This window comes from Schistocerca nitens, chromosome 1, assembly GCF_023898315.1.
Source record: "Schistocerca nitens isolate TAMUIC-IGC-003100 chromosome 1, iqSchNite1.1, whole genome shotgun sequence".
In the NCBI taxonomy this organism is placed as follows: Eukaryota; Metazoa; Arthropoda; class Insecta; order Orthoptera; family Acrididae; genus Schistocerca; species Schistocerca nitens.
This window is the reverse complement of record NC_064614.1, coordinates 1,071,490,435-1,071,510,397: the sequence shown is the minus strand read 5'-3', so window position 1 is coordinate 1,071,510,397 and position 19,963 is coordinate 1,071,490,435. Positions and strand designations below refer to the sequence as shown.

Sequence of the window (19,963 nt, the reverse complement as noted above, 5' to 3'; positions counted from 1 at the left end):
AAGACCAATTGTATGAAACCATACTAAAATGTTGATAATAAATAAATATTATTTTCGGCGTAAGCATTCAATACAACAATCACACAATCTAATCTGGTCGGGACATAAGAAGACTTCACTTTTTTACGTGGTGTTTTCAAGGCCACGGTCAAGAATATTTCTATTAGTATCCAGCTCTTTAATTTTGGCGAAATACATATACGCTGCCACACTGAGTTGTTTTCGGAATCGCACGTGTCAAAACAAACCACTAGCTGACGACAGTTTAGAATCTCGAACGTTCGTAAAAGTCGATAGGTGCATTAATCGACTAAAGCGTATAAACGTCATAATGACGTCACATCAAATCCAGGTTGGGTGAACTTAGCATCCTCCAGAACTCCTTACCGCGGTTAATTTAGCGGGCCCGAACGCAAGCCTCTAACATAACCAGTTTATTTGAAATGACGAGAGCATATACTAGTATTTGCAACATTCTCATTGTTTTTTCCACTTGCAGACCTGCATCACGAGAGTAAACTTGGAGCACTGCTAGTGCTATGATTTCGAGAATTACACCCAAAAACAGCACAATCTGACATTGCTCGCACACATACATAACCCTTTCATTTGCACAAACATAACTAAGCGAAAATAACAACACTCACGAAATCCCACAGCCACCAACATACAAATGTAAGCGCAAAGTGTTCCTCTCTGACGTCATGCGCACAATGATAGTAACGCGTTTGCTTCTGTGCCTCCTGATCAAATCTTATGTTGTTCCCGGTGCCCTTACCGTCCGCATAGAAGGGAATGGAACAAGGGGCTTCATTACAAATTTCTTTCGAACATATTCATGTCGTTTTCCGTAACAAATGACCGTACAAAGCAGATCTGTTCCCCCTATGAAAGTTAACCTGTTTTGATGAAAATGCAAGAACTCTGAATAATTCAGTACCTAACCTCCATCACTTGTCTCATGTGCAACTGGTACCTCTGATCACACGTATCACCTGACTTAACAATAATTATCCTTTTAGAACTTAGGCGTTGAGGATGACACAGTGAAAAACAAGTTCCACTAACAGTAATACCCACGACACATTGGCGCGATAGCAATAATTTATAGTGACATCTATTGATGAATTGGATAACTACTTGGACAACTTCCCACAGCATTGTGGGTCTGTCGTCGCAGTTCCTCTTCCGCCATATTTACGGGTTGAGTGAATAAAAATATCTGAAACTTAATGTTTTCAAGGAAATTTAAATCATAAACAGAATATTTTATGTGATGCCTGTTCAGCAAACTCATCAATTAACAGACTGGTTGGTAATCTAATGATACGAATTTGAAGCTACTTCAGGAACATGTAATTTTTCTTTGGGCGGAATGATACTGTAAAATAGGCCCTCATGAACACAGTAACTCGAAGTATACGCCTAGCGTTTGGCGGCTTGAATTGAATAGGTTTTCATTCGTTAACGATTGCTACTTTGACATTTCTGGTTTCGTGGTTAAAAATGATTCTTAAACATAACAAACATGGGGTGTCATCAATATTCGAGCAGATGAACCCGTTAATCACATGTAATTCTATTATTTTTATTAGTTTTTCGAGAGTTTGGCTTGTATTTGTGTTATGTTTATGTCCGTACTCAATGCACGATACTCGCAAATGTTCAGGATTGTATATGTAACAAACTGTTTTATTTGTAGTGAACACTGATTACACTGGCATTCAGTCAGTCACCTGCATGACGACAAAACTAAAGACAAAATGGATGGAGCAGCCACCGGGCAGATTAAAACGTCAATCAGCTGTCATAATAATAACGCCTTCGAACCTAGTGAGCTAGTATTTTCAACTGATTGTGGTGCAGTGATGGCACAGGGAGGTGAGTAATCATACTAGTGAAGAGGTTATGTTTACAATGTAAAACAGCCTAATAGTTATATGTACTAATGTTTAAACTTCGTTATGAAGACACGTTTCATAATTCTGAACACAACGAACACCATTTGTTCTAATAGTTTTTATGTCTTTCGTACTGAGTAAGGAGTCTATTGTTTTTCTCTAAAATTCAGTGTTTTAAAAGAAGGGAAAATAAACAATTATAGTCGAATGCATTGGGACACAGTTGTCATTATTTTGATTTTTACCAAATACACCCGTCCGGCGTTGTGGAGCACAAATAACGTGTTATTGTAGAATTCTGTGTTGCAATTAGAAGTTTCTGCTTTTTGGATGTTAACAGACCAACTCAGTCTGGTACTTAAAAGCAGAGCATTCCTAGAACTATAGTATTATTTGCCTTGATCCACATGTAATTACATATTATACCACCTATATTATTTCTCAAGGATTGTATCATACTCTTCCCCAATACCTTAGTGTATCATGTACTTGCTATCCACATGCACACCACTTATTTGAGTTCCAGTTATATACTTCTCTTCCTCTGTGGATGCAAAAGAGGGAACCTGTTTTGTGTTTTGAGATTGTTTACATTTAGCAGCCACATTTTTATTGCACAAGCTACACAAAAACATATATCTGTGGATTTTAGTATTAACATTGTTTTGCAAGATCAAGTCACAGGAGCTTATGTTGATCTTCTTGTCAGTGATTTATTTAATACCTGCATAAACATTTAAAAATATTCAGTTTTATGTCACTTGATCAACCTGTTTTAGGTATTGTTGGAGTTTCTCATTACAACCTCTCTAACATCCATTGCTTGTACACAAGTCTCTGAGAAATATCTATTTGTGAACTGAAAGTATTAATCACCGAAAGCATGAAAATAAATTTTTTACAATTAGAACTAATATAAAAAAAATTAAGCTTAATTTTGTACAGTCCATGAAAGAAAATTGTGAAGTTTCAAAGTATAAAAGTCAAGTATCAAGGAAGTTAGTTGAGAAAAGGTAAGGATAATTAATGACATGCATTTTAAAGGACAAGGTATTAATTGTAAGTAGTAATCAGTTGAGCTGTAATCATTCATCATAGTATTTTTCGTAGATACTATATTGTGACTCGTTCATTGGGAGTGACTCAAAATGTACATTAGTATAGTGGTCCAGTTAAGTTGATTTGCTTTACTAACCTGATTTACCAACTCTTATTAATCATATCACTTACATTATTTGCCTTAATTGCTACCTATTCTATGTTTGGGTCGACAGAAGCGTCCGATCCCACGTGTCGGCTTTGACCCGTGACGTAAGGGTGTTGTGTGTGACGTCATGACGGCGCGGAGTTTGGTTTGAGTGTGGCTGTCTCCAGTTCTGTTTTATCTTACTTTATTTACTTTTCTGATCTGTTCGTTCTATCTCGTGAGATTTTTTTTTTTTTATTTAAAAACACTTATTACTTATTTGAATTATCTGTTTCCTCCAATTTATGTTTTAGTTTATTATATTTATCTTTCTGATCAGTTCGTTCTATCCCGTGAGTTTTTTTTTTTTTTTTTTTAAAAAAAAGACAAAAAACACTAATCAGCTACTGAAGCATCTTTATCTTCTATGGGTCGCAGGGGTTACGACCCTTGGGGAGGTGGGTGGGTATTCATGCATGGCTGTCTTCACTTACACGTTGTAGCTACGCAAGGCATCTAAATTTGTTTATATTTACTTTGCCCCCCACCCAAAACACCCCATTTCCCGCGCTTGTCCCGTTAGTGTCATTAGGCTTCTTGTGGAAAGTGTGTGTGTTTGTTTTTGTTTCCGCCATATTTGTGACATCATGGGTCAAAGCAGACGGGCGGGATCGGACGCTTCCGTATTTCCCTATGTTTACACATGGAAAAGATCCAGATTAGTACCTTGATTAATTAATTCGCAGAAAAGGCAATACTTTGGGGAAAAAATATTTTTTTCTTTTATTCTGTTGTATGTCCAGAGAACTAAGGATATGCATGTGTAACAACTAAAATGTTCTTGCGGAGGCATTTGCAAGATCCCCATCTATGTAATTATCCTCATTGCTCTTTTTTTCTCTCAGAAATTGTCACTGACTGCTGGAAAACAGGAAAATTGCTCCTGTAATTGACCTAGATGATAATAGCAGTGAAGGAGGTTAAAGCAATGATTGGTTACACACACACACACACACACACACACACACACACAAAAGAGAGATAATTGGAAAATTCAACAAATTGTCTCTTGGATGCATAATGAAAATTAATAGAGGGAAACATTCCACGTGGGAAAAATATATCTAAAAACAAAGATGATGTGACTTACCAAACGAAAGCACTGGCACGTCGATAGACACACAAACAAATACAAACATACACACAAAATTCAAGCTTTCGCAACAAACTGTTGCCTCATCAGGAAAGAGGGAAGGAGAGGGAAAGACGAAAGGATGTTGGTTTTAAGGGAGAGGGTAAGGAGTCATTCCAATCCCGGGAGCGGAAAGACTTACCTTAGGGGGAAAAAAGGACGGGTATACACTCGCGCACACACACACATATCCATCCACACATATACAGACACAAGCAGACATATTTAAAGACCAATATGGAAACATTCCACGTAGGAAAATTTATAAATATGTCTGCTTGTGTCTGTATATGTGTGGATGGATATGTGTGTGTGCGCGAGTGTATACCCGTCCTTTTTTCCCCCTAAGGTAAGTCTTTCCGCTCCCGGGATTGGAATGACACCTTACCCACTCCCTTAAAACTCACATCCTTTCGTCTTTCCCTCTTTCCTGATGAGGCAACAGTTTGTTGCGAAAGCTTGAATTTTGTGTGTATGTTTGTGTTTGTTTGTGTGTCTGTCGACCTGCCAGCACTTTCATTTGGTAAGTCACATCATCTTTGTTTTTAGATATATTTTTCCTACATGGAATGTTTCCCTCTATTATAACCATATATATATATATATATATATATATGTGTGTGTGTGTGTGTGTGTGTGTGTGTGTGTGTGTGTGTGTGTGTGTCTGTCTGCTGTTTCTTTGTTTTCTTCCTCTCTCTCAAGACAGAGTTTAATATTAACTGCTAATGTATTTTTCATTTGCAGAGATCATCTCCGCAGAAGAGGGAACAACATATATAACAGTTCCATTTCATTTGATTCAGGATGTTGCTTCTCAGCAAAATTTGTTGCTGAAAACAATTCCTAGTAATGCTGTTTTTCTCGATGCTAGTCAGGTAAAAACTGCTTAATATTGAACTGTTATGCCAAGTTTCTGCTTTAGTTCTAATAAAATTCTGAATTATTATGTAGATGCGAAACTATGAATCTCCGTTCTTATTTACTGTAGTACAGCTGTCATAACTTCTAATGTAGGCCTACTGAGCTTTGTCTGTAGGCTACCTAAAATTTACTGAATTTAATCCATTGGAATTGGGAATGGATGCACTGTATATCAGTTAGCATATGTGGTGTTTCACATTCATGGTGTAATTATATTTACTTATAATACTTGCTCTCCTGCAGTATAAAAGAAGTTAAGAGGTTGCTTATCTGTAAATATTTTTAGACCTTTGTTACTGTATTATTCTTAGATCATCAGCACTCACAATCTTGAAATTAATGTTGTCCCATATCTCAACACTTCATCAAAAGTCAAAAATATCATTTTCTTGTCAACAAGAAAGTGAATCTCAAAATGTGGATGCACTACTTCCATAGTTCTCTGTAAAGAAGTATCTTGGTCTGCTCAACTTCTTGGGGATATTTTTATTAATGTGAGGGTTGCCACAGGTTCCGGAAATCAGAGAATGTCCAAATATGTCAGGGGAATTACGGAAATTAGAAAAAAAATGGAAAAAATCTTTTTTTGTGTCAGTAGATGAAATGTTTGTTTAATGGGGTGTCGTGCATCATCACTGGCTGGGTGCAGCTGAGTAAGTGCACTGCTTCCCTGTTCCTTCATTACTAGCCTACTGCTTTTCCCCTTCCTTCAGCTTGCAGTCAGTGCTGCCACCACCTCTTGCCACAAGCCTAGCAGCTGCCGATGAGAGGCAGGGAGGCACGAGGAATGGTTTGTTTGGATCTGTTTGTTTGGGGTTGTAGGCACTTATTTGTTGTCTCTGCACAGTCTGTATCTCAAAAGTTCAGAAGTTTTTAATCTTGCATATTATTCAGTGAAATACAAACCTCTTAAAATGGTCTACAGTATCACAAAAGACACAACATTTTCAGTGCTCCCACCATCGTAAGGAAAACATATCTCACTATCAAAAACAGTAAACATCTCATGTTAAGCATTAACCCTTTGACTCCTTTGATGAGTTAACTTGATGTCATGTGACATTCGCCCAGACCAGACGCAACGAACAATGCTGAACAAAATAAAGAAAGGGAAAAAAAGGGGGTAGCATCTTTCATTCATAATCAAAATGTCTTCTGTCACAGGTTCGAATCCCGCCACTGCTTAAATTTTGATTAATAATCAGCACTGCCAGCCGAAGACTCCGGCATAAGAAGTCACCCCTCATTCTACCAATAGCCTTGTCAAAGAGGGCGGAGGAGTGGACAGAGGTTCAGAGCACTCTCTTGCCCTAGTGGTGGGAAACTGCCCTGAAGATGAAAGTATCAGCAATGATCAATGGCATGAGAATGCAGAACGCAATGGAAACCACTGCATTAAAGACACGTAACGTGTACCCACAGGACACATGTGGCCTGTAATTGAAGAAGTGTCATGATGATCTCTCCATTGGAGAAAGATTCCGGAATAGTCCCCCAAGGGGTAGGTTACCATGAGGAAAGGATTGAATAATCAATGGAAGGATAACGTTCTGCCGCTCGGGATTAGCCAAGCGGTCTGAGGCGCTGCAGTCATGGACTGTGCGGCTGGTCCTGGCGGAGGTTCGAGTCCTCCCACGGGCATGGGTGTGTGTGTTTGTCTTTAGGATAATTTAGGTTAGGTAGTGTGTAAGCTTAGGGACTGATGACCTTAGCAGTTAAGTCCCATAAGATTTCACACACATTTGAACATTTTGATAATGTTCTAAGACTCAGACCATGGAATGCCAGAAGCTTGAACATGGTAGGAAACTAGAAAATCAGAAAAGGGAAATGCAGGGGCCCAACCTAGATATAGTAGGGGTCAGTGAAGTGATGTGGAAAGAAGACAAGGATTTCTGGTCATATTAGTATAGGGTAATATCAGCAGCAGCAGAAAATGGTATAACGGGAGTAGGATTCGTTTTGAATAGGGAGGTAGGGCAGTGAGTGTGTTACTGTGACAGTTCAGTGATAGGATTGTTCTTATCAAAATCAACAGCAAATAAACACCGACAACAAGAATTCAGGGATACATGCCGACATCTAATGCTGAAGATGAAGAGAGAGAGCGAAAGTGTATGAGGATGTTGAAAGGGTAATACAATATGTAAAGGGATATGAAAATCTAATAGTCATGGGAGACTGGAATGCAGTTGTAGGGGAAGGAGTGAAAGAAAAGGTTGTGGAGAGTATGGGCTTTGGAATAGGAATGAGAGAGGAAAAAGACTAATTGAGTTCTGCAACAAGTTGCAGCTAGTAATAGCAAATATCCTGTTCAAGAATCACAAAAGGAGGAGGTTCACTAGGAAAAGGTTGGGTGATATGGGAAGATTTCAGATAGATTACATCATGGTCAGACAGAGATTCCGACATCAGACACTTGATTATAAGGCATACCTGGGAGCAGACCTAGGCTCAGATCACAATATGGTAGTATGAAGAATCAGTACGTAAAGAAGTGGGATACAGAAGTACTAAGGAATGACAAGACATGTTTGAAGTTCTCGAAGGCTATAAGGAATAGCTCAGTAGGCAGTACAGTTGAAGAGGAATGGACATCTCCAAAAAGGGACATCACAGAAGTTGGGAAGGGAAACATAGGTACAAAGAAGGTAACTGTGAAGGAAACATGGGTAACAGAAGAAATACTTCAACTAATTGATGAAAGGAGGAAGTACAAAAATGTTCCAGGAAACTCGGGAATAGAGGGTTACAAGTCGCTGAGGAATGAAATAAATAGGAAGTGCATGGGAGCTAAGACAAACGGCTCCAGGAGAAATGTGAAGACATAAAAAAGAACTGATTGTCAGAAGGGCAGACTCTGCATACAGGAAATTCAAAACAACAAAGCAAGTGTGGTAACGTCAAGGGTGCAATGGGAATTCCACTGTTAAATGCAGAGGAGAGAGCAGATAGATGGAAAGAATATATTGAAAGCCTGTATGAGGGGAAGATTTGTCTGATGTGATAGAAGAAGAAACAGGAGTTGATTTAGAAGAGAGATTTAAAAGAGCTTTGGAAGACTTAAGATCAAATAAGGCAGAAGAGATAGATAACATTCCATCAGTATTTCCAAAATCATTGGGGGAACTGGCAACAAAACAAGTATTCATGTTGATGTGCAGAGTGTATTAGTCTGGCGACATACCATCTGACTTTCGTACAAGCATCATCTACACAATTCCGAAGACGGCAAGAGCTGACAAGTGTGAGAATTACTGCACAATCAGCTTAACAGCTCATGCATCCAAGTTAAAGGCAATTCTGATGTTGCGGTTAATAATGGAAGCAAGACTAATGAAAAATCAAGACATGTTCATTGGAGTTGTCAACCTGGAAAAAGTGTTACAGTGTAAAATGGAGCAAGATGTTCAAAATTCTGAGAAAAGTAGTTGTAAGCTATAGGGAAAGACGGGTCATATACAATATGTACAACAGCCAAGAGGGAATAATAAGAGTGGTGACCAACAACGAAGTGCTTGTATTAAAAAGGGGGTAAGACAGGGATGTAGCCTTTCGCTCCTGTTGTTCATTCTGTACATCGAGGAAGCAATTATGAAAATGAAAGAAAGGTCAGGAGTGGAATTAAAATTCAAATGGATTGAGAGTAAATTGAAGAAAGATGAAGGTAATGAGAAGTAGTAGAAATGAGAACAGTGAGAAACTTAACATCAGAATTGATGGTCGCGAAATAGTTGAAGTTGAGGAATTCTGCTACCTAGGCAGTAAAATAACCAGTGACGGATGGAGCAAAGAGGACATCAAAAGCATACTAGCGATGGCAAAAAGGGCATTCCTGCCCAAGAGAAGTCTACTAATACCAAATATCCGCCTTAATTTGAGGAAGAAATTTCTGAGTGTGTACATCTGGAGTACAGCATTGTGTGGTAGTGAAACATGGACTGTGGCGGAACCGGAACAGAAGAGAACCAAAGCATTTGAGATGTGGTGCTACAGACAAATGTTGAAAATTAGGAATGCGGAGGTTCTGCACAGAATCGGAGAGGAGAGGAATAAGTGGAAAACGCTGATAAGGAGAAGGGACAGGATAATAGAACATCTGTTAAGGCATGAGGGAATGACTTCCATGGTACTAGAGAGAGCTGTAGAGGGTAAAAACTGTAGAGGAAGACAGAGATTTGAATACATCCAGCAAATAATTGAAGACGTGGGTTGCAAGTGCTTCTCTGAGATGAAGAGTTCAGCGCAGGAGAGGAATTAGTGGTGGGCCGCACCAAAGCAGCCAGAAGACTGATGACAAAAAAAAAAAGCCAGTACATGAAAATGACATCACAGACATTCAGTATACTTTGTTCATTATATGAACTAACAGGATGCTTATGACTGCAAAAACACCGTATGGGAAAAATAGATCAAAGAGCTTTCAACCCTCATGCATTGTGAAACAGTAAAATCTGTCCACAAACGGAAAGTAAAATTAAATATGAGATCCAAAATATCTGCTTACCAAGACCCAAATTCTTTACTCTTTTATTTAGTAGAGTGAAGAATATATGCTGTAGGTTAGATATTATAGATGTGCAGCTATGAAGGAACACTGATCTGCTGGTGAGTACTGAAAAGGACACACAATGATCAGAAACTATTGAAGGAAAAGCTCTCTTTAAAATAGGTTCAATTACAACATCTCTCTGGATAGGCCAGACAAATCTGTGGTTTCTGAAGAGAGACAGTAGAGTTTTCAGTAGTCGCAGGAACATTCTGGATGATTGACTGATCTGGCCTTGTAACATTATTCAACAAGGCTTTGCTGTGTTGGTACTGCAAATGCCTGAAAGCAAAGGAAAACTACATGCTTTATTGTCCCCAAGGGCTTGCAGCTGTTCTGTGTGATTTAGTGATGATGGCATCTTTCAGGGTAAAATATTTCATACGTAAAATGTTCCCCCATTTGAATCTCCCAGCATGACCTACAGAGGAGGATGCAGTCGTCAAAAAAAACTGGTGTTATGTGGATCATAGGCAGACAGAAGCATTTAAAAAGGGAAATTGATAGGCTGAAGGTAGATAAGTGGGAATTAGTGAAGTTTGGTGGCAAGAGGAACAGTACTTCTGGTCAGGTGAGTACAGGGTTATAAATACAAAATCGAATAGGGTGATACAGGAGAATGTTCAGTAATAAGTAAGAAAATAGATCTGTGGGTAAGCTTCTATCACCACTATGGTGAACACTTTACCATAGCCAAGCTAGGCACCAAGCCAACATCCATTACAATAGTTGAAGTTTATATGTCAGCTAGCACTGCAAATAATGAAGAGATGAATGAATGTTTGCTGGCATAAGATAAATTATTCAGATAGTTAAGGGAGATGAAAAATTGTGATGGGGGATTGGGGTTTGATAGTAGGAAAAATAAAAGGGAAAATGTTAGGCACACATGGACTGGGGGAAATTAATGAAAGAGGAAGCTGCCTAGCAGAATTTTGGTCTGAGACTAAATTAATCATTGTAAACACTTGGTTTAAGAATCGGGTAAGAAGGTTGCGTACGTGGAAGAGACCTGGAGACACTGAAAGGTTTCAGAGATTTCAAAACCAGATTTTAAAATGTAAGGCATTTCCAGGGGCAGATGTGGACCCTGATCATAATTTATATGTTATGAAATGCAGATTAAAATTGAAGAATTGTAAAAGGTAAAGGGGAAGTTAAAGAGATGGGTAGATAGATAAATTGAAAGAACCATAAGTTTTTGAGAGTTTCAGAGGAACCATTAGGCAACAGTTGTCAGAAACAGGAGAGAGGAATACAGTTGGAGATGAATGGATAGCCTTGAGAGATTATACATTGGAGGCAGCAGAGGATAAATAGCTAATAAGATAAGACCTAGTAGAAATCATTGAGTAACACAGCACAGCAGATGTCTGACAAAAGGTGAAAACATATAAATGAAGTAGACGAAAGGGAATACAAACGGCTAAGAATGAGATTGACAGAAAGTATTAAATGGTCAAGCAGGAATGGCTAGAAGACAAGTGCAAGGATGTCGAAGGATGCCTGACTGAAGCATAGATGCTGGCTATTGGAGGATTAGAAAAACCTTAGGAAAAAGGAGAAGCAGAGCATGAATACCAAGAGTTAGGATAGCAAGTCAGCCAAGAAGGAAAAGGTGTAAGGAATGTACGGAAGAACGACACATGGGTAATTGACTAGAAGGCAGCACTATGGAAAGTGGAGAAGTAGGTGACGATTAGTTGGGAAATATAATTCTGCAAGAAGAATTGGCCAGGGCACTGAAAGACTGAAATCAAAGCAAGATGTCTGGAGTAGCAGGCATTCACTTAGAATTACAGAGATTCCTGGGAGAGAGAGCGATGACAAAACTATTCCATGTGATGGGCTAGAGACAAGAGACAGGCAAAATATTCATACTTCAGGAAGAATGTGATAAATCCAGAGCCAAAGAAGGCTGATGCTGACAGATGTAAATATTACCAAACAATCGTTTTAATAAATATTGCTTGCAATATACTGCTATGAATTATTTACGGAAGGACGGAAAAACTGGTAGGAGCTGAGCTCAGGAAATTTAACTGGGGTTATGGGGTAATGTAGGAGCATGCGAGGCAATACTGACCCTACAACAAAGAGGTTAAGCTTGTCACTTATATAGAAACACTGACCACATGCGATGCCGAGTACTGTGTCATTACCACCAAAGCTGACTACCTGCATCTGGACCCTTCCTATGGAACTGCTTCCTGCCTACTCAATTACCTGCTCTGGCTTTCTGGACCTGTGCTGAATATTTCGAACATAGCTTGCAAGGTACACTTTGTAAAATGCCTACAGCCACTCTCTCCCATTCATTTGTACTCAAGGTGCTTGCTATCATAACAAGTCATTTATGTACAATTCAAAAGGAAATGAAGTGTTTGCCAGAAGACACTCTTGATGTAACTGAATACATTTTGATTGATAATGATGAAGTCCCATGCTTCTTGACAGAGCATAGGGGAATGATGCAGGAGACCCGCACCGCCGTTCTAGCAAGGTCCTAATGGCAGTGGTTTGCCGTTGCCTTCCGGTGACCATAATGGGGATGAGTGATGATGAAGATGACACAACACACTCAGTTACCTTGAGGCGGGTGAATATCTGTGACCTCCGGGAATCGAACCCGGGACCTCGTGCTCAGGAACAAGAACGCTACCATAAGACCACTAGCATGGACACTTTTTGATTACATAAATAAATTTAATTATTCTCAGGCAGACTTCAGTGCCAGAAATCAATGTTTTCAAATACAAAATCTTTCCTTTATGTCAAAATAATTAAATGACATTTTAATGCAATGAGTCTGCATAATTATTTACTAACTAAAGCTATGTATGTGGTGTGTTTGCTTCATGGAGCGAGTAGGTATTCATTGTTGTTGTTTTTTGTGGCCTTCAGTCCGGAGACTGGTTTGGTGCAGCTCTCCATGCTACTCTATCTTGTGCAAGCCTCTTCATCTCCGAATAACTACAGCAAACTTCATTCTTCTGAATTTCCTTAGTGTATTCATCTCTTGGTCGCCCTCTACCGTTTTTACCCTCCATGCTTCACTCCAACACTAAATTGGTGATCCCTTGATGCCTCAGAACGTATCCTACCAACTGATCCTTTCTCCTAGTGAAGTTGTGCCACAAATTCCTCTTCTCCCCTGTCCTATTAAGTGCCTCCTCATTAGTTACATGATCTACCCATCTAATACTTAACATTCTTCTGTAGCACATTTCTCTTCTTTCTATACCGTGTATCATCAATGTTTCACTTCCATTCATGGCTACACTCCATACAATTACTTCCAGAAAAGACTTCGTGACACTTAAATCTATACTGGATGTTACCAAATTTCTCTTCTTCAGAAATGCTTTCCTTGCCACAGCCGGTCTACATTTTATATCATCTCTACTTCAACCACCATCAGTTATTTTGCTCCCCAAATAGCAACACTCATTTACTACTTTAAATATTCATACGAAGAATCAGATCCATCTCTTTCCAGCATACTACTTCATCTGGAAAGCACTTCAAGCTCTGAATCTATAAGCATCTGACATACTTTTTACAATATGTTGTATGTACTTTTAGTCCATTTTGGTATCCGTAGGCAACTTTCATGACTAAAACTCATGCAACCTAAACATAATTGTCTATGTTACATGGTAATAATTTTAACAAATCATAAGCAGCTTAAAATATACAGTTTCTGTTTTACTGGCACTAATTATGGTATGTATTAAAATCATGTACAAAAGAGAGATAGCATCAACTGAAACACAAAGTCAATTTGTTTCCAGTGTTCTTCTTCATTTGGAGAGATACTCCAAAATGAGGAAATGTAATTATTTGATTACTTTTTACAGTACTCAGTATGTATTTTAATCTTTATGCCCTTAGGCAAGTTTCACAGTCAGAAAAGTCGTGGTATTCAAATACAATTGGTTGTGTTGTTTTGGAATAATTTCATCACATTATAAAGTGAAGAATATGTATGGTCTTTATTAACTGGCAGAATAAATCCTGCGTGTTTGTCATGTACAGAATAGATATTGTAGTACCTGAAATGCTCAGTCTGCTAGTTTTCCATGAAACTATTTCATCTGAACTGTTTGAATATTTTTTACACTCATTGCGTCTATTTTCCATCCTTTTTAATCCAGGCTTTGGACCAGCACTGGCAAAGCTAAAAAGTTTAAGTGTGTTTCAATTGTGCCTGTCTGCAACTTAACATCTCCTTTATACAGGAAGTATCAATCTATCTTTGCCTTCTACTTAACGTAGCCTTCTGAAATGCCTTCGTCAAAGAAGATGAAGTAAATATTCCAGAACTCAAATCGAGAGCAGCTGCCAACATGAGCAACTTAAGTAAATGTCCTCAGAGTAACGAAGCAACTTAAATCACTTAATAAAAGCAAGTCTTCTGTTGCAGACTGTATACCAATTAGGTTCCTTTCTGAGTATGTTGACACAATAGCTTCATGCTCAACAATCGCACACAACCAATCGCTCAATGAAAGATCCGTACCCAAAGACTGGCAAGTTGCGAGGTCACGCCAATATTCAAAAAGGTAGTTGGAGTAATCCACCAAATTACAGGCCCCTATCATTAATGTCAATATAAATTACCTTATTGGCCAAAAGCTATAATTGTGTGAATCTTTTTGCTGTGCCTTTCATGACTTAGCATCTCCACTATATGGTGCGTAGCAACTTTCCTTCTCTGGTATTATTAAAGGATTTAGGAGACAATCTGAGCAGCTGTCTCAAGTTGTTTCCAAATGTTGCTGTCATTTGCCGTCTAGTAAAGTCATCGACGATCAAAACAAATTGCAAAACCATTTAGAAAAGATGTTTGTTGCAAAAATTGGCAGTTGACCCTAAATAATGAAAAACGTGAGGCCATCTACATGGGTGCTTAAAGGAATCCCTAAAACTTTGGCTACACGATAAATTAGTCAGACCTACAGGCTGTAAATTCAACTAAATACCTAGGAATTACAATTACAAACAACTCAAAGTTGAAAGAACACATAGAAAACGTTGTGGAGTAAGGCAAACCAAAGACAGTGTTTTGTTGGTAGAACACTCAGAAAATGCAACAAATCTACTAAAAGAGAGACAGCCTACACTATACTTGTCCATCCTATTCTGGAGTACTGCTTTGCTGTCTGGAATCCTTACCAGATAGGATTAACAGAAGAAGAACAACACGTTTTGTATTATCGCGAAATAGGGGAGAGGGTGTCACTGACATGGTACAGGATGTGGGGTGGACATTATTAAAACAGAGGTGTTTGTCGGTGTAGCAGAATCTTGACAAAATTTCATTCACCAGTTTTTTTGAGAGACTGCAAAAATATTTTGTTGCCGGTGACCTACATAGGGAGATCATCATAATACACTGAAGAACCAAAGAAACTGGTACACCTGCTTAATATTGTGCAGGGCCCCACGAGCTCACAGAAGTGCCACAATGTGATGTGGTATGGACTTGACTAATGTTGGAAGTAGTGCCGGAGGGAACTGATGCTATGAATCCTGCAGGGCTGTCCATAACTCCCGAAGAGTACGAGGGGGTAGCAATCTCTTCTGAGCAGAACTTTGCAAGGCATCCCAGGTATACTCAATGATGTACAAGTTTTGGGAGTTTGGTGGCCAGCGGAAGTGTTTAAACTCAAGAGTGCCTTTGGAGTACTTCTGTAGTAGTTCTGGATGTGTGGAGTGTCACATTGCCCTCCTGGAATTGCCCAAGTCTGTCGGAATGCACAATGGGCATAAATGGATGCAGGTGATTAGACAGGATGCTTCCATACGTGTCACCTGTATCTAGATGAATCAGGGGTCCCATATCACTCAAACTGCACGTGCCCCACACTATTACAGAGCCTCCACCAGCTTGAACAGTCCACTGCTGTCATGCAGTGTCCATGGGTATATGAGATTGTCTCCATACCTGTACATGTCCATCCACTTGATACAATTTGAAACGAGATTCGTCCAACCAGGCAACATGTTTCCAGTCATCAACGAGCCCAGGCGAGGTGTAAGGCTCTCTTTTCGTTGATGACTTTGCAATCTATTGCAGCTTTCAATGAACCTGTCTACTTGAGCAGCACCTTCAGCGATGTTCGATCATGTTTACTCATGGAGCATCAAACGCTTTCGGTTTTTCACTGACATGTGCTAGGAGTTTCTTTCCCTGTCCCTATGTCTCGGCCCATTCATTCTTCCATTCACTGACACAATTAAATTCTTGTCCCTTGTCCGTTCGAAACTGGATTGTATATTCAGCTGCACATCCATCAATCTTATGTCTTCTTAACACCAACATTGAGGGGTACAGTTCGCCACTGGTGCCTTCTATACCAGCCCTGTTGAGAGTCTTTATGCTGAGGCATACCTGTAGGATATTCTCCTCAGTTGTTACAAGAGCTGTCTGTCTTCTATGCCCAGTGGCCCGTCCTGTGCTCCCTTTTTTGATGATTCCCTCGACCGCCAGTATGGGCTGCACCCGTCTTCTCTGTTGCTTCCAGGAGTTTGCTTTCATGCTGCTTCAACAACTTTGCTTTAAGCTCCCTGCCACATTCCCCATGGGTGCAAGCTCTTCACCACCCTGTCTTTGTGCCAAGGCATGTGTTAATTTCGGATTCTGTTTGCTTCCTAAGGACACTGCTCCTGGCCTGGTGTATCTTAGAGTTTCTCGCACTTTGCACACAGCTTGGGGACAGTGTCTTCATCTACACCAACAGTTCCAAGACCAACCATGGTGCCAGGTGTGCCTTTGTACTTGGCGGTGATCCTTTTCAGTATCAACTTCTTGACCAGTGCTTGATTTTTACTGTGTAGCTCTACGCCGTCTATCAGCCCACCATGTACATGCGGCAACACAGACCTCCAAATTGCGTCATCTCCTAATGTTCTCTCAGTGCTCTTCAGAACCTGCGTGCTCTGTACTCAGTCCACCCTTTAGTACGATGGATCCGAGAATGCCTCCATTCAATTACTTTGAGGGGGAGGGGGGGGGGCAACTTGGTGTTCCTGTGGGTTCCTGTTCATGTTGGCATGTTGAGGAACGAGGCTGCTAATGTTGCTGCAAAGGCTACAGCCATTCTCCCCCAGCCTGCTAGTCATTCTCTTCCCTAAGATAATCTCCGTGTTGACGTATGTTGGCGCGTAGTATCACTTTGGAGTGCACAGTGGTCTTCTCTCCAGGGGAACAAACTCTGGGACATTAAACCTCTCCCAATAGCATGGTTGACCTCCTCTTGGCCCTCACATTGCGAGGTGGTCATTTTAGCCTGGCTGCGTACAGGACACTGGTGTTTTAGTCACCACCCAAAAAGAAAGTCGAACCCACTAATATCTAATAGTACCTGCATTTTGAGAGCTGTCACCTCTTCCATACCAAAAAATTGCTCCCATTCAGCCTGGCCACATGTGGATGTTGTTCCTGCTGTGAGGAGAATTTCCTTGCCCAGCATGCTGAAGTTCTAACAGTAGCCTTCATGGCAATCACTATTCCCCAACCCTAGTCCACAAATTTCCCACACCATACCCTCACATTTCATTAACCCTGCCACCATATAATGCAAAGGAGTACCTCCTTGTCCAGTAACATCCTGGACTGAAGCAACTAATTGTTTCCTTTATCAGGTCTGCGATTATCTATCATCATGCCTGGAAATGAGGGCATCCTACTCGTGATCCTTCTTACGCCTCTAAAAATATTATTGTGCCACTCACCCACCCATCCAACCAACGCAATATCCTGGTCCATCCCTCTGCATCTCCCTATGCCAACCATTTCCAACAGGAGTCATATCCCTGTAGAAGATCCAGGTACAAGACCTGGCCAATTCACCCACACAGTATATTTTACGCTAGTCCTGTCACAGGCTTATCCTACCCATCCGAGGCAGGGCAACCTGCGTAAGCAGCAATATTATATGCCAATTCTGTAGTAATCTATGCATAGCATTTTTTGTAGGCATGACCACCAGCTAGTTGTCCACCAGAATAAGTGACCACAACCAAACTGACCAAAAGCAGAGTAGGCCATCAATTGGTGGAACGTTCTGCTGAGCACATCATGTACGAGTTCAATGGCTGCATTCGAACTTGTGCCACGTGGGCTTTTCCCCCAGCATTGGCTTTTCTAAGCTACATAGATGGAAGTTACCCCTTGGAATGCCTCCTCCATTTCTGTAATCCTCCTGGCCTCAGTCTCTGCTAACCCACTGCACCCGCACCCCTACCCAACAGTTTTCCCCTCCTTTATCCTGTCACCCCTCCTAAACCATGCCGCCACGTCAAGTTGTGCCATTTGAACTCGCTGACTCTGCTGCCCATGCACTCACTGCCTGTCTCTCTGACATTCCTATCCTGCACACCGCACCCTCTTAGCGACTAGCTACCCCTTCCCAAACCCTCCCCCCACTTCCTCCTCCATCTATCCCTCTAGCCACCCCATCCTACACAACTTCTCACCCCAGTCCACCTGCCAAACTGCAGTCCCAACACTGTGTGTTCTGCCGGCACATTGTAACTCTCTCTGTGTGTGTGTGTGTGTGTGTGTGTGTGTGTGTGTGTGTGTGTGTGTGGTAAGAGAGAGAGAGAGAGAGAGAGAGAGAGAGAGAGAGAGAGCTCATCCTAGGTTGGCAAAGGATTTGTCTGAAAGCTAGCAAAATATTCAGTCATTTGTGTGTGCCTGCTGATGATCAACACTTCTAGTATCAATAAGTGGTTTCTTTTACCCCTAAATTATTTTCATTCTGTCAAAACTATACTTTCCATAACTATAAAAACAGTGGTTTCAGCTTCAGAAATGTGAAAACATACTTAAGAGCATTAATTAGTGGAATCTCTTATGTCTACTGTTAAACGGTTAATCAGTTGCATATGTCCAGCTCTGCATCTACTTACTTTCCTTTCTTGCAGTGTAACTTTGGACTTCCATTTTCAGATTGCTCTTATAGCAGATACTTCTAGTCAAGTAATTCTTGGTGGAGTCCCAGATAATGATGCTGAGATAGTCATTGAAGCAGCTGAGGTACCAGAGGAAACTGTGGATATACCTTGTGATGAAGAACATCACAATGAAGTTTCTATTGCCCTTGAAAATATTCATGAAACTGCACAAACAGTGTGTCTTCCTATTGAAACAACACAAAAAGAAAGTGACATAGCAGACAGTGCAGTCAGTGAAAAAACTGTAAGATTTGAACTGCCCAGCTCTGATCCTGGGGCAGGAACAGCTGAATCCTTTGATCCTCAGAAATTGGTGCAAGCAGCACAAAACCAGAAGACAAAGGAACCAAATGTTGAACCACCGATGAGGAAGGTAATTTCAAATTTGTTCAAAATACTTTATACGCATGCGTTACTAAATTTAAAAAAAAAAATTGACTTATCCAGTGCAAATTCATTGTTGAGAAAATCTAAAGAAAAATTCATCTTTTTTAAAATAGTGGCAGAAGTATTATTTAAGTTAATTTTATCCTACATCAGTAATAAGTTTAGTGTGACTTTTTTTGGGGCGGGGGATTATTCGTAGATATTTTTGATGTTCCTGTCATTCAAGTAAGTGTTCAAATTTTGGACTATTTATTTTAATCCAATCTTCTGTTGCTTATTGTTAACTGTCTCGTCTCCAGTTGAAAAGCAATTAAATCGTTTAGTGTTCCATTAATTCCACAATTTCCTTTTACCTCTCAGCAAGCAGTCATATTCTATCTTACTATCTTATATGAGTAACTTTTTATTTTACTTTTTAGGGTCCTTTTATCTGTGAGACGTGTGGTAAAGAATTCTCCAAATGGGCTCAGCTACGGAGGCATATAAAGTGTCATATTGATGATAAACCTCATAGATGTATAAAATGTTCAACATCATTCAATGTTGAGGTGAGTAAGCTGTTAAATGTGTCCATCATATTTGGAAGTCTGCAGTTTACCATTTGGTACTCATTTTATGTCTAGTTGCAGAGTTGATAGTTACTCATTTAATATCTTTCTCACATGGGTAGCTCTTATGAATAACAGCTTTACTGTAGATTCTCAGGTGAGCTACAGTAGTGTGTGTGTGTGTGTGTGTGTGTGTGTGTGTGTGTGTGTGTGTGTGTGTGTGTGTGAAAAGGGGGGGGGTGCATGTTGTGATGAGAATTTTCATTTGTGTAGGGTGACTGTCAATAATTATGGTGGAAGTCCTTAAGTAAGTCA

The 19,963-nt window shown here is 40.1% G+C and overlaps 1 protein-coding gene across 2 annotated transcripts in view; it reads left to right on the top strand.

The window, feature by feature from the left end:
• The first annotated feature begins 1,185 nt into the window (after positions 1-1,185).
• Positions 1,186-19,963, top strand: part of LOC126198256 (zinc finger protein 236-like) — a 230,228-nt gene continuing 211,450 nt past the window's right edge. Inside the window, exons 1-5 of one of the 2 annotated variants that reach the window (XM_049934706.1) lie at positions 1,186-1,311; positions 1,703-1,881; positions 5,024-5,154; positions 18,709-19,086; positions 19,520-19,648. In XM_049934706.1, the coding sequence (XP_049790663.1) occupies positions 1,764-1,881; positions 5,024-5,154; positions 18,709-19,086; positions 19,520-19,648 (756 nt within the window). In that variant the 5' untranslated portion in view covers positions 1,186-1,311; positions 1,703-1,763. Of the gene's footprint in view, positions 1,312-1,440; positions 1,574-1,702; positions 1,882-5,023; positions 5,155-18,708; positions 19,087-19,519; positions 19,649-19,963 lie in introns of those variants that run through there. The other variant, XM_049934707.1, reaches the window with a different exon arrangement.